Here is a 13,931-nt window from a genome sequence, read left to right as displayed (position 1 = left end):
CTCACAATAAAAAAAGAAAACTATACATTTGTTTGATTGTTGCATCATATTTTTATTAATAGATGTACTAAGGTCCTGAGAGGAAATCAGGTGAAAACTGTCTTGAACATTTGTCATACCAGGAAAACGAAATAAATGTTACATAAATTCCAGAGGAAACTGCAGCATTGATTTCCTGACAAACCAACAGACTTTGACTGAACAAAGCACAGCAGCATGATTTATTTAGTTCTATCTTGCCTTTAATGAACTATTGAATCTAATTCATCACTAACTTTTAACTTTCAGTCATTTAGAAAGTTGAGGGCATTTTATGGAAATGATATGTTTAGGTCGAAGACCTCTTTGACAGTTTTGATGTAGACGTCATCGGGCTGAGACTTCCTCTTGCTTCCCGGCTGCAGGAATCTGGAGATGGCTGGATTTTTCGACATGCGGCCCTGAAAAGCCTGAGAAGAGACACGGGTGAGTGTCACACATGCATTTTTAGTTGCTATAAAAAGTCTACACACCCATAGTACTTTTGAATGACTCCTTGCTTGCATACACACCTTGACGTTAGGGAAGTCTGCAAAGATCCCCACAAACTTCTCCTCCAGCATGAGTGTGCATTCCATTAGGAGCACATCCGCAACGCTCAAGCGACCTCCCACCAGGTAAATGTGATCCAACAGTTGCTGCAACAACCTCCGCATTTTTAAACAGTCTGGAGCAAGCTAACCTTTTATGCCTTTTGTGAGACTACCTTTTCAAACACAGGAAGGTAGCGCTCTTTTGCTTTGGTTTCGATGTTGCCCAGTTTGGTCTTGGTGTTTTGAGAGAAGGGCAGAATCATGATCATTTCCATGAGGTCCATCAGTCCTTCTGTGTACATGTTGATCCTGAGGACAAGGGTCAGTGTTAAATTTTTGTCTTCACGGCTAACAATGACAGCCTCATTATTTTTATTATTTCCAAATGGAAAACAAATATACTGATTGGGACAAATATCTCGTAACAGACCAACATTGTGTTCAACATTAGAGAACTGTTTCAAATTTATTAGATTTATGGTTCATACTTAACACGATCTTTGATATCTTTTCCATGCAGATTGTATTTTTCTGCGATGTAATTCAAGATGGCCTTAGTCTGAATGAGCTTCATTCCGTCGATTTCCACCATGGGCACTTGTTGGAACATGAGGTCTCCATCTACAAAGAGAGCGTTCATGGGCCACTCCCAGTCAAACAAGCTGAGTCATTGTGACAAAGTTGACCTGCACAAAGGTCATTTGTGCCATTTCATTGTTATGGCTAATCTCAGGTAAGTCATTATTGACTTGAGTTCACCAAGTTGTAAAACAACAACACTCAAAGAACACACTGACTTGCTAAAAATGGATCAGGTCCATAGTCATACGACGTCAAATTTGGGGAAGTAAAACTCACCATCCAGCATTTTGAGATACTGCTCCCTGTTTGTCAGATAGAACTCATCAAACTGTGGACAACAAGTAGCATACGAGTTAATAACATTATATGGTGTATGTTTATGTCTAGACATATTCACTGTAGTACTGGTCAAAAATGTTTTGAACATTTCTGAGTTATACTACCTAGAACTGACAGTGTTTTCAGATAGCACGGTGAGTTAATACCTTATAGCAGTTCTGCAATAATGGTGGTTAAATGCAAAACATTAGGTCCAAGGTATGTTAGAACTACCTTACAATAAAAAGGAAATGTTAATATTGAAAATGATGCGTGGACACGCTCAGTCCACACACTGGCCTGGTTTGGGATGAGCTGGACAGAAGCGTGAATGCAATGTGCTCAGATGCTCTATCTTTGATGTTATCTTAGATTGACTAGAAGTAACTTGAATTATTTGCAGAGTACAATGAGACTGCACGAATTGGAATTACAAAAGCATGAAAAAATAGCTGTTTGTAGACATATAGTATACAGTGGTATAGTATATAATGTCCATTGGTAAAGTAGCTCTCCCTGCGGGACTCACCTCCACTTCTGCAGCAGTGAGCAGCCAGCGGATTGACTCCATCTTCCCTCTCCCATTGAAGTAGTGCAGCTTTACCCTTTCAGCCATGGCTATTTGCAATTCTGCAAAGTTGTTGGTCTGAAAAGTTGCAAAGAAATATGAGGATGGACAATCAAAACTTTCACAAATAATATCAAGTACAAGTACTAACATTTCCCAAACTTACTCGCGTCACCTTTTCAAGATTGGGGAAGAAGAGTGGGCGGATTATGCAACCTGAAATGGAATTTAAAGGGGAAGACGTGAGGAGTGTTTCAAGTCGAATGTGATTGGTAGAGAATAGCCAATACAAATGCTTTATATTTGCATATTTGCCTCTAAGCATGCTGGGAAAATGTTTTCCGCGACGATCTATTCCGTATTTTTCAGTAGTATTCAGTATTTCTGAATCGATTTGTTGACATTTTAAGAATTAAGACGTGTATATTACGTGTATGTTACGTAGTAATTACGACCCATTGGGAGAGTTTTACAACACCGTGTTCTAGACACGTTTGCTCCAAGTAGGTTTTATATTGTTACGGGAGCTTGTAACTTGAGTGGATGTGAGGGCGATCTGGCTGCGACATCTGTCACCCCATTGATCGCTAGGGTTGATTCGGCTGATCTGGCTGGCTAGGCGGGTGTCCCCTTCCTCCCTCACCGCTCCATGTGTGTCCCTCCCGAAGCTCAGCGCTCGGTGGCAGCGGACGACGTCCCCCCGTCGGACGACCATTCATCGGTATACCAGTAGCTGCGCTCCCCTGCTAGAACCTCCAAACAAGCTCAAGGCCCATTTGTAGGAGAAACGTAGGGAAGTCAAGCTCCAAGCTTCAGACACATCCAATTGAGGCACTGCATGTGGCAGTTTGCCTTCCTTTTTCTAATAATTTGAAAGAAGAAATACTTGTTATTCTTGTTAATACTCACCTAAAATGTAAATTGTTGCTTATTTTAGTTGCAAGGATTAAAAAAAAAAAGAATGCTCATATTAGTTTTTGCAATTCAGTATAGCCCAAACTTCAATGTTTGCATTTCAGTGACTAAAAACAAAATGGAGTTAGAAAATGTTCAAACATTGTTTACTGCTAGTCTGCTTAGTGTTAAAATTGAGACATTTTAATGTATTGTGTAGGTTTAAATAAATAAAACTAACATAAATTAGTGAATTACAGGTGAATTGAGAACTCCATTTTTCAAACGAAAGGTCATAAATGCATGATCTTGCCATGGGAAACAGATTGGTGGGTAATGCCAGCACCTATTTCAAAATGTAATTTGAAAAACATGACCATTGAATGAATGTTCAGTAATGGTGTACTGCATAATCAAAATATTTAGATCACTGCCATCACTTTAATTGAAAAAAACAAACAAACATGCAAATACTTAACTCAGCATCACAAAGCAAAAAAGCAATATGTGTAAAGTAATATACAGTAGCCACATACGGATTTGTATAGAAAGTAATATACAGTAGCAAAGTAATTCATTGTAAACAACTCGCAGTGCCCTCATAATATGCATTTCATTGATACATGTTGGTAAACAGGTCCAATAATAAACCATATAAAACATGTAACAACAGGCAGAGTAAATATTTCTATTACCGAGGTGCATTTTTTTCTGCATGTAACCTCACACAAATATACATACATACACGCAACATCCATGGTACATCTCGTGAAACAAATATTATTGCTGTGTCAAGATGTATGTACAGCCTTTGATTACGAAACAATTAGGTCTACTCTTTGGAGGTAAATTAAAGAGTGTCTCCCAGGCAACTAGCGGTGTCCATATTTGGCAGACCAGTCTATTCGCCCGTGAATGGTCTGTACTGGTGCACGTGGCAATGAATAAGGGGGGCTTTTGTTGCCCATGTTGGTGGAGGCAGTTCTCTGGCTCCGACCAGATCGCCATGTTGCATAATCTGAATGAAAAACAAACAAACAAGAAAAAGAATGGGACAAGCAATTAGTGCATCAATAAAATCTATAACAATTTAAATTAAAACAAATATTCTAACTTGACGCTGTTGATTCCAAAGAAGGACCCTGATGACCTCTGTGACCAGTTGTGCCGACATCTTTTTTGTAAAATGTTGGCAAGCATCCTCCTGGGAATGTGTTTGTGCCTTTTCAACGGAGGGAAAAAAAGTCATTTATGAATACAAGATTCTACAAAATGGTAGCAGCAAATGCAATAAACAAAATAGGCAATCTGACCGTAATTGCTTGGAATATTTAATAATTACCATAAAACACATTTAAAACAAATCCCACCTTGTCGTTTTTCAGTAATTTTAACAGACATGGCAAGATAAAAGTATTTATAATTTTATGACATGTTGTATTAAAGTAACTGCCCCCTTAAGTTAGTAAACTATTTTCTATCTACTTTTACCATTATATATAGCAGCTTACCTTAACAAAAAATGCAACTGTTTTCATATGAAAACATAACGAAATACACGACATACATCTACAAGTCAACATATGCAATAGTTACAGCGAGATTACCGTGAAGACCTCTGCTTGGTAGTGTACCACCAAATGGAATACTGCTGTTACCCCAAAGATGACTTGCGGGCATGTCTTTATTTGCGTTTATGGCCACATTTGTCTTTGTGCTGATACCTGGAGGACATGAAGAAAGATTAACAGACCTAACTGGAATGGCTTAGCATTTATAAATCGTTACCTGGTAAATATCGAGACTGCCTCAGGTAGTGTTGTTTGGCAGATGCAGTCCTTGATGCTTCCTGGTAGCCTGACGCCTTGTTTAGGTTTAAAGGTGCTTCTTCTTTGTTGTTAGGGTGACTGAAGTCTAGAATGTCGCTATATCTGAAGGACAGGACAAGCATTTGGGAATGTATTCCCTTAATTTCCAACATCTAAATCCATTAGAGCTCAACACTGCCTAGCATGTGGTGGTATAATGTTTACATTATACACACACACACACATTAGATGTGCAAGGACCCACCAAGCCTTGAAGTGCTACAATTTGGAGTTCACATAAAATTATGAAAAAAGAGGCAAAACAAAAGAGGATTGTGTGAATTCGTCGTCTTACCTTCTAAGCGGCTCCTCTGTTTGTCTTGACTTCTCTTTGGAGAAGTTGCTTTTCCCCAGAAGGCTCGGCGTCAATTCAGTGTCTTCGTAGTCGTCCCAATCCTCCCCTTTCAGATGTCCTGTGCCGTGACCCCAGCGGCGACGTCCTCCTTTCGCTTTCATCTGGTAGCTCAGCGGGTTTGTGTTGTCACTTTCTTGCCTCGTCTGTAAATAGAAAAAAAAATATTGAACATGAACATCTGGATCAAAATATCAAGTATGAATTGTGACTGTGAATGGTCTTACCTTGCTCTTGTCCAGAATATAAGGTAGATGATTGTGTGGTGTTCCTTCTCTGGGTTCCTGCTTGAGAAGGTGCTTTGGTTGTTGCTCTCGAACCAGCTCCACGTGGCGTTGGTATGCCGCTGGTGGGGCTGGGACAGGGGAGGGCTGGAGCTGCTGCACAGGCCTGGACGGGGTGCAGTGTTGGTCGTGCGGTGGCGGCGGCTGAGAGGGAGGCATAGGCCTCAGATGTAAGGGTTGCTGTTGTGGAGTCTGTTGGGGCTGTAATAATGGTGGCTGTGCCGGCAAAGGATGAGGCTGGGGTCGCCCCTGGTCCAGGATCTGCTGAGGGGTGCCCAAAGCCTGGCCCACGTGAAAGTACGAGTACCTGAGAGCCTGCGCACAATATGATGCAAGTCATTATTTACGCTTTTGAAATAATTTAGACTATGCAGTGCGAAAACAACTATTGTATTGCATTTTTTCTTGCTGTTTCTTTTAGGTTTAAGAAACTTGTCTGCCAGACTTGAACACAAAAGTGATTCCACGATGGTTTCCATCAGATCTCACCTGTGCAGATGTTGGTCTTTTCTTGGGGTCCCATTGAAGAAGGTCAGTCATCAGGTGGATGGCCTCAGGACTGGCATTAGGAATTAGTGTCTTTAGTTTACTGGGAACACACTGAGGCCAACGGAAATACATGGCACTGGCCAGTTGGAAACCCTCCGACCAATCATTCTAGAAGGGGAAAGATCAAACGCTCCATTTTACACTCACTTTTGTGGTCTAATTAAAACGGAACTCAATTCCACTTCAGCTACACTTAATTTAGATCCTGTTAAGGTTACCTTCTTTGGTGTACCCAAAACTTGGCAGATCTTGAATATGGTGTCCACCTCACTAGAGCCTGGGAATAAAGGTCTGAGGGTGTAAAGCTCTGCCATGATGCAGCCCACCGCCCACTGGTCAATGGGGGAGCTGTAGGATATAGATCTGAGGAGGACCTCTGGTGCTCGGTACCTGTTTAGAAATAATTTTTTCTATTTAAGCGGAGGACAATATTTGATGGAATATGGTATGGGGAGAATGAGTGCAATGAGATATTAAAGAGTTTTTGCAGATGATAATTTTTGAGTGAATAATGCACGAATCTTCAAGCCAATATTCACTTGCCATCTGGTTGACACATAGTCCGTGTAGGGTGGTCGAGATCTTATCTCACGGGCGAGGCCAAAATCGGCTATCTTCACCAACTCGGGGCCCATGCACAGAAGATTCTCAGGCTTCATGTCTCTGTGGAAAAACCCTAAAAGAGATGCCCGGATTTGGTTACTTGATGTCACGATTAATAAAGTGCTTCAGAGGTGCAGTCGTGTAACATACCATGTTTATGAATGAAGGCAAGGCCCTGGAGGATCTGAAACATAATATTTCTAACAGCAGATTCTGGGAACAACCGAGTTCTGAAGCAAGAAGAGAAAAAAAAAACACATAAATATTGAAAAGTGTGGATTTCCAAATGCTGAGGGCATACAGTACCTGTCTTTCATTAGCTGGTAGAGGTTTTCTTTCATATACTCAAAGATAAAGTACAAGTGGTCATTCTCTCTGATGACCTCCTTCAACTTAATCACGTTAGCGTGGTTGAGCTTCTTTAAGGACTGAAATGGAAAGACAAGTGCTTTAGCATGAAATTACATAAAGGCGTGCAATTAAAAAGAAAGGTAAAAACTGTTAACACAAAGCAGGATGCACAGGGATGGTTCGTTCAGGTATCATCATGCTATATTTTAGTGAAGAGGCCGTAGTGGGATTTGGACTTTTTTTATGCCTTGACATGCTGTACTTTCGAGCTGGGCTAAATCTCCTACTGCTTTTATAAGTCAAGCTCTAAGAAAAGGGGTACAGAAGCTCAAGGTAGGGGGGGGCTGATAATAGCACACAAGAATCACCTTTGACTCATAAGAGCTGCTGTGGGTTGAGTAAAACATTCTGAATGTGAAAAGAGAGGACAACAAACTGAGTGTTTCACATCCACTTGGATAAATAAATGCCACACCTCAAATATACCCCTTGTTTTTCACCTAAGGAGGAAGAATAACAGGTGGCGCCACTGAGTAGCTGCAGTTATCTTATCTACAACCATGAGGTGTGGTAAAATGGCTTTAGCAACACTCACTGCCTGAATAGATGTGACATCTTAAAAGCTGACAGCAGGGTTTAATGTGAAAGTGCTGCTGTAATATCTGAAAATGTGAATTACTGTTAAATGTATGTAAATGCAAAATCTGCCTTAAGCAAGCAGTGTTGTGTTCATGAATAATGAAAGTTCGTGCCTTCTTTGAATCGCATTTGATGTTATGGAAATAATGTGTAACTGCAACAGAATGCCTTACAGACCTTAACTTCACGGAGATTCATGCATTCTTCCCATGAGTAGAACTTTCTTTTCATTCTAAATTGAAAATATACTTCAGGTTACTGGGATACTATCATTGTTGCTCTCGTTGCCATGCATTATTCAAGTTCACTTTCCTGTTATGCGACACAGTCAAGTACAAACTACCCACACTCACTTCTTAATGGCTACAAGCTCTCCGGACTCCAGGTTGCGTCCGAGGATGACCGAGCCATATGTGCCATCGCCGAGCTGCTTGAGGGTGTTGTATCTGTTCATTGTGCTCGTCTGTCCATACCCTCACCCGGGGGCAGAAGTCAACTGGGTTAGGAGCTGAGATTTGCTTGCCAGCTGCTGCTGAATGCAGCCAAATGTCCACTCCAAGTACACAAGTGGAGCTGGAGGACTCATTGTGTCATGGGTTTGACTCCTCCTGGCTTGTAAGGTGAAAGCATAGGAAAATGATTATTGGTAATATACCGAATGGGGTGAGCCAATGTAGGGGCTAAAATGGAAACACATCACTGCAATGCAATCGTGTTTGCCTTTTCATCGTTCAATTTATCATAATACCTTGCATCAAATCCTCCCTCGAAGAGGATTAGGACGTCAACATCTGACTAAATCGGTTGCAGAGTTGGATTACTTCAATTAATGTAATGTGGCGTATGAACTGTACTTCGCCAAGAGGTAACGCGACATGTACAAACAAGCATGCACAAATGTGTAATGAGAATGTTGAAATGGTTAACCATTTCAGGGAAGCGAATATAGACGTAGCAGGATTGTGCACAATTCCTGATTGTACAGTACTTGCTGTTTGCCGCACTCGCTTTCCCCAAACATGTGTGCTACGTTTTGCTTGAATGATCCTAGTTTTGTAGAGCAAATTGGAACACGCGAAGTGTTGGAACAAACGCTGCAGTATGCAACAGAACAGAGCGGAGTTAAAATCAAAACAATTCTCACCCTCCTCGTCTCAATTCCGCAAGAGCACATAGTCAAAAAATGAGAAAAAAATATAGCAAAAATGACATATTTACAGATTAGCTAACGTCATCTCCATCTTCTGTGTGTCCTCCACACAACACAAATGTAATCAAAACCAGGCCCAATCTCGTTGAGAGGGGATTCACACAAAACTCGCGATATTTGGATACAACACTTGCAGCACTTTCACAACAAATCACAGCACCAAAGATATAATGTTGAATTGGTTGTAATCTTCCCTACGCCAAGTTCACCTAGCTGTTTTAATGCCCCCTTCAAAAAAGACAATACAAATATAGAATTTAGGTTTATCCCTTACGATGTGGTGCAAATGTTTTGGAGGGCGGGGCTTAAATTGTTCATATGCGGAAGTGAGTGGGCGTGTCGTTTTCCACCCTGGTTAAGTCATAAATCTTTTCCCCATCTCAATGTTTACCCAGGCAATTTAAAAGTATATCGCGAATATGTCATGAAAATCGCGTTGATAAAATGTTCATATCACAAAGGTATTAATTTAACTCCTACTATCTATCTGTGGGTGCAAGTGTAGTTTGTCGCTGTACAATTCATTCGAAAAGTATGACGACAACATTGAATGTTGACCACATCGTTGACCAAGGTTACTGCAGATTCCAAGACTTATTATTTAATTTTGTAACCAAACAACGTAGTTGGCTTCATTTTTTAAGTTGACGTGTGCAAACGTAAACGGACAAGCCAAATAAGGCAGGCAGACTTCCGGATTTCTTAACTCTCCGAGATCTGCTCGGAGCGCGCATCGAAATGGCTGCGTTCTTGCGAGCTCGCAAATATGTTCGTTGCGTAGTCCGTTTCTCTGACCGTGACTTGTAAACGCCACGCTGAACGTTTTTGAAGACACGCGCGCTTACAAAAAAGGACTTTCTCTGCCAAGTTGTCATGGTATGTCACGGCGCGAGTTAGCTGTTAGCACGCTCATATTGACGTCAACTAGCTAGCGCTTAGTCAACACGTTTGTCGTCAGCTGTCTGCAAGTACACGAGTAACTAATTCACTTGTCAACACTGGGACATATTTTGCAGCATGTCATTTCAAGACACTAAAATATCAATTTATCGCACTCTAATGTCATTAGCACATTAGCATAATTGTCTTAGTCATGTTTACCTCAGTGTTATAACATCAACAGAAACACCAATGTGCCTGATGAGAATTGTGTTGTTTTCCCACATGTCTGTGTAGATTGTCAAACAAAGTTAATTCGCAAAGTTGAATCGAGTGGACTGTTGTTGTTTGTTGAACTTGTTTTCAAAAACGTTCAAATATGACTTGGCAGGTTGCGCTATGATGTGAACGTCATATTAATAATTAAAAATCGTACTTTTTACTTAATAATAAACGCTCAGATCTGTGTAGTGCCTTTCTGATCACCCAAGGGCACTTTATAATAACTCAAGTGGGTAATAATAACGCCTGACTATGAATAGCCGCCATCAGATAGCTGACCGTCTTGGCACCAGGATGCAAGATTCCAGAAAGAGGTCCTTTAGGCAGGGGAGGCTCCTTGGGGGGTTTTTGAAGACAGCAGGGCAGTGAACTGATCAAGATGATTCAAAGAAAGGTCAAGATCAATATTGGCTAGTGGTGGATGTTAACTAGCTCCTCAATGTCAACATCCACTAGATCCATGCTTAGTAGATTGAGCATCATGTAAGAAATTACCCAAGTAAAGAAAACGTTGTGTAAATCGTTCACAATTAGTATGAATATGAAATCAGATTGTATATAATAGATTTGATAGCTGAGGGGTTTTCTAAATATACTAAGAGTACATCATGAATAAAAATGAGGGTACTAATAAGGATACTGTGCTAATATATGCCAAAGAGGTCATGCACTATAGATGTAGTAGCATTACTTCAGTAGTTTGAAATTATCATATTTAGTTGGGAACTTCCCAACCTTTAGTGAGCTAATGGACATTTACACATTTTATATCACAAACATTTTGATTTCATATTACCAAATTCTCCCTGTCACCATATACTGCTCACATAGGTTGAAGAACAAAGATACAGTTGTAGTTAACAAATGTTAATTTGCAGACAAATTGAGCGAAATTGGGTTGTTGGCACCCCGATTGTGAATCACTGGTTTAAAGTAGACAGTCAAATAACTGTACTAGTTTGAATCTGTTAGCAGCTTAAGCAGTCACAGTGCTAAATGCCCTGGCTAATATTTATTCACTTTTACTAGGCTGAAGACAATGTGGATATCGGTGGCACGGTGGAGGAGGAAGATGAGAATTCTGATGACCCAAATCTTGAGGTAAAATAGCCTTGCTCAGTATAGACCGCCATTCATTGTTGAATAAGGCGCTCATTCCACTTAAACTTCATGTTGGCTGTTTTGTTTAATTAAAAATGATTAATATCCCATTTCCCTAACATTAATGTTTCAGCTGCAGCTCAATGCTTTCCGAGCTAAGTGGATGTCTGAGCTCAAGCCGAGCTGCGACACGAGGCTGCTGCGAGTCACGGGTTCGAGGAGGACCCAAGAAATTGCTCGGGAGGAAGAGGTATGCCCGCGAAACTGATGACTGGGCCTGTTAATGTTGTGTGAGTTGTAAGTCTTTACAATTTTTCCCGTTAGGCTGCTGAGCTGTTCTTAAGAGCTGTTCAGGAAGAGCAGAATGGAGCATTTTATGAGGGTGAATAAATGACTTAAATATATCTGTGAGATTGTAAATGTGCTCGAGCAATCAGTTGAATGCCTCGCTTTTTGTTATTGGCAGCTATCAAGTTCTATCGCCTGGCTATGCAGCTTGTGCCCGATATCGAATCAAAGATCAACTACAGCCACCCTGACGCCAATCAAGTTGAGGGAAACTAGTAAGATGCTCCACGCTGTAGTTAAGCTCTTTTGTTCAAAACGTTGGTGTCACCAACTTAGTTTTGGACACTCCATTCAAAGGTTTGGAGGTCACCAATGAATTTTTATACAATACTCCCATTTTGAGTCAAACTCCAAAGACACAAAAGGGCAATTTCTCATGATAACTGCAAAGGTGCACTGGAGGCTGCCCACAATAAACACCCGCTCTAAAATGTGCAAGTCTTGCATTATCTAGGCTCCCTAACACAGCTTTGTGTGTTGTATCACAGTAAGGAGGAGAGGGATGCCGACGGAGAGATTGAGGATCTGGTTGCCTACTTTGAGCAGGAGCTCACGTTGGCCACTTCCTTTCCTAAGATTTGCTCGCCTGAGTTTGAAAAATCTCAGGTGCATCTGTCAGGTAGCACGCTTCCTCATTATTTCCTCTTTTTGCTCCCCACGGTTGTCACCACATGCTCACCTTTGTATTGCATTCCGCAGCCTTGCCACGGGAGATCCTCATGTATATATTCCGTTGGGTTGTGTCACGCGACCTGGACATGCGAGCCCTCGAGCAGCTGTCGCTGGTTTGTCGTGGCTTTTACATTTGTGCAAGGTCAGCACGGCACAACATTACAACATTTAGAAAAGAACCGCGTTCTTCATGTTTACCACTTTTCTGTTTTTATTTGTGTGGCAGGGATCCTGAGATTTGGCGTTCAGCCTGCCAAAGAGTGTGGGGGCGCAACTGCACCAAGCTGGGACACTTCCTGTCTTGGAGAGAGATGTTCCTGCAGAGGCCCCGTGTCCGTTTTGATGGTATCTATGCATTGTGGCAATGCTTCGATAGACCACCTCCCCTGCCCTTCCTCCAAACTTTGTTCTCACATTGCCCGAGCAGGCATCTACATCAGCAGAACGTCGTACATTCGTCAAGGAGAGCAATCTCTGGACGGCTTCTACCGACCTTGGCACCATGTCGACTTCTACAGGTAGATTTGGGACACACAGACACACACACTACTTTAGCTCTTGTCAACTTGTAAGTCAATATATAGTGTGTTTGTGTTTTTGTCAGGTACTTGCGCTTCTTCCCTGATGGCAGCGTGCTCATGGTGACCACACCTGAGGAGCCTCTCTCGATTGTCCCTCGCTTACGCACTCAAAATGTCAGGTGAGGCAATGTTGTTCTTGTTTTTTTTACTGATAATAATGCACATTCTTTGAATTGTCGTGACATATTTTGTTTAATGGAGTTAGAATGGACTTTACCCCTTGTCAGGAAATAGTTTTGACCAGGACACACAGTCAGAAGTCTGAGTTGGAAATTGCAAGCGTGTCAGTCAATGAAAGCTGACGTTATTATTTCAAGTGACATCTGTCTTGCTTCTGCAGAATGGAGGCCGTCAAGTTCGGCCACTTCCGTCTGTCCCAGGAGACGGAGAACCAAACCAAAGTTTACGCAGTCGTACGCAAGAGAAAGGAGGAGGTGAGATGATTGAACAAAGAATCGAAAGTTCTTGAATGAACCGCAACATATTTGGATTTATAAACATAAACTACATATTTGTTTTAAAATGTTGATGCATCAAATCATTTATGTGAGTGTACTTATGGCTAGAAATCATCCGAGATGCAAAAGAATCGGTTCTGCAGGCGGAACCCAGTCCCTGAGACCGAGCACACCTTCCACGTGGGACTACTTCTGTCCTCTGGGGGGCGCCAGAGTTTCAATAAGCTGGCATGGATCCACCATTCTTGCCACATCACTTACAAGTATGAGCTGCTAAACACAAGCATGATTGTTCTTGCAAAGGGAGCGAACGGTTGTAGTAATTTATGTTCATAACATTCAAGCATAATTGCCGACATGAACAATAATTAATAAAACATCATAACATTTCAACATTTATTTGAAAAAAATCCCCAATTCTTGCAGAGGAAAAAATACATGTAATAAATACTTTTATAATCTTTTTCAGGCTGACTGGGGAAACTGTTATCAGTGCATTTGACCTGAACAAGATGTACACACCTTTCATCTTTGGTCGCGTCAAGAGTTACACAGCATTCTCAGATCAGCCACTCTAAGACACCCAGATGATCATCGACAGAGACCACCTGGTTCACTAAACAACCCCAAACACACTAGCACATGATAATAATAACTGGTTAATCTTGTGATTTTCAGAAATGTTGCAAAGTGATTTGAACTCTAGGTAATTAGCAGTCCCAGTTCGCATGTTCCCGGCAATGAATGTTCATTATGGTTTTGTCTCATGGTGCACTTTCTCCTTCAAATACACAGAGATAAAATGCTTCTTATGTTTCAA

The 13,931-nt window shown here is 41.3% G+C and overlaps 3 protein-coding genes across 8 annotated transcripts; 1 reads left to right on the top strand and 2 right to left on the bottom strand.

The window, feature by feature from the left end:
• Window positions 1-31: 31 nt before the first annotated feature.
• gsta.1 (glutathione S-transferase, alpha tandem duplicate 1) lies at window positions 32-2,299 on the bottom strand. 4 transcript variants are annotated; one of them, XM_037271830.1, is made up of 7 exons: window positions 2,203-2,299; window positions 2,002-2,118; window positions 1,431-1,482; window positions 1,061-1,193; window positions 746-881; window positions 552-677; window positions 32-449 (listed from the first exon to the last, which is right to left on the bottom strand). In XM_037271830.1, exons 2-7 carry the CDS (start codon window positions 2,086-2,088, stop codon window positions 312-314), a joined length of 672 nt encoding a protein of 223 aa, XP_037127725.1. In that variant the 5' UTR covers window positions 2,089-2,118; window positions 2,203-2,299; the 3' UTR covers window positions 32-311. The 4 variants fall into 4 exon arrangements, with proteins under 4 accessions (XP_037127725.1, XP_037127724.1, XP_037127727.1 ...); XM_037271829.1 differs by having other exon boundaries at window positions 2,216-2,299; XM_037271832.1 differs by having other exon boundaries at window positions 2,207-2,266.
• A 1,014-nt stretch (window positions 2,300-3,313) lies between these two features.
• On the bottom strand, window positions 3,314-9,019 carry LOC119134691 (serine/threonine-protein kinase ICK-like). 3 transcript variants are annotated; one of them, XM_037271694.1, is made up of 14 exons: window positions 8,725-9,012; window positions 7,934-8,192; window positions 7,758-7,812; window positions 6,897-7,018; window positions 6,741-6,820; window positions 6,531-6,663; window positions 6,206-6,377; window positions 5,928-6,095; window positions 5,382-5,753; window positions 5,098-5,300; window positions 4,723-4,865; window positions 4,542-4,658; window positions 4,049-4,156; window positions 3,314-3,952 (listed from the first exon to the last, which is right to left on the bottom strand). In XM_037271694.1, exons 2-14 carry the CDS (start codon window positions 8,032-8,034, stop codon window positions 3,807-3,809), a joined length of 1,920 nt encoding a protein of 639 aa, XP_037127589.1. In that variant the 5' UTR covers window positions 8,035-8,192; window positions 8,725-9,012; the 3' UTR covers window positions 3,314-3,806. The 3 variants fall into 3 exon arrangements, with proteins under 3 accessions (XP_037127589.1, XP_037127591.1, XP_037127590.1); XM_037271695.1 differs by lacking the exon at window positions 3,314-3,952 and having other exon boundaries at window positions 4,114-4,236; window positions 4,527-4,658; window positions 8,725-9,019; XM_037271696.1 differs by lacking the exons at window positions 7,758-7,812; window positions 8,725-9,012 and having other exon boundaries at window positions 7,934-8,049.
• Window positions 9,020-9,469: 450 nt separating this feature from the next.
• Window positions 9,470-13,931, top strand: fbxo9 (F-box protein 9). Its single transcript, XM_037271764.1, has 13 exons — window positions 9,470-9,666; window positions 10,981-11,052; window positions 11,186-11,302; window positions 11,377-11,434; window positions 11,519-11,615; window positions 11,889-12,019; window positions 12,100-12,214; window positions 12,299-12,417; window positions 12,500-12,590; window positions 12,677-12,772; window positions 12,994-13,087; window positions 13,220-13,374; window positions 13,581-13,931. Exons 1-13 carry the CDS (start codon window positions 9,664-9,666, stop codon window positions 13,687-13,689), a joined length of 1,257 nt encoding a protein of 418 aa, XP_037127659.1. The 5' UTR covers window positions 9,470-9,663; the 3' UTR covers window positions 13,690-13,931.

This window comes from Syngnathus acus, chromosome 15 (genome assembly GCF_901709675.1).
Source record: "Syngnathus acus chromosome 15, fSynAcu1.2, whole genome shotgun sequence".
NCBI classification, from domain to species: domain Eukaryota; kingdom Metazoa; phylum Chordata; class Actinopteri; order Syngnathiformes; family Syngnathidae; genus Syngnathus; species Syngnathus acus.
This window is presented reverse-complemented; position numbering and strand designations above follow the sequence as displayed.

Excerpts from the sequence above, each read along its gene's own strand:
- fbxo9 (XM_037271764.1), top strand. Across the intron at positions 11,303-11,376 it reads AAATTGCTCGGGAGGAAGAG|GCTGCTGAGCTGTTCTTAAG; the intron begins GTATGCCCGCGA and ends TTTTCCCGTTAG. Across the intron at positions 13,375-13,580 it reads TCTTGCCACATCACTTACAA|GCTGACTGGGGAAACTGTTA; the intron begins GTATGAGCTGCT and ends AATCTTTTTCAG.
- LOC119134691 (XM_037271694.1), bottom strand. The coding sequence starts at position 8,034 with ATGAACAGATACAACACCCTCAAGCAGCTCGGCGATGGCACATATGGC. Across the intron at positions 6,664-6,740 it reads TGCCTTCATTCATAAACATG|GGTTTTTCCACAGAGACATG; the intron begins GTATGTTACACG and ends CATCTCTTTTAG. Across the intron at positions 4,866-5,097 it reads ACAGAGGAGCCGCTTAGAAG|ATATAGCGACATTCTAGACT; the intron begins GTAAGACGACGA and ends CCTGTCCTTCAG.
- gsta.1 (XM_037271830.1), bottom strand. The coding sequence starts at position 2,088 with ATGGCTGAAAGGGTAAAGCTGCACTACTTCAATGGGAGAGGGAAGATG. Across the intron at positions 1,194-1,430 it reads GTATCTCAAAATGCTGGATG|ATGGAGACCTCATGTTCCAA; the intron begins GTGAGTTTTACT and ends CTCTCTTTGTAG. Across the intron at positions 678-745 it reads ACCTTCCTGTGTTTGAAAAG|CAACTGTTGGATCACATTTA; the intron begins GTAGTCTCACAA and ends AGGTTGTTGCAG.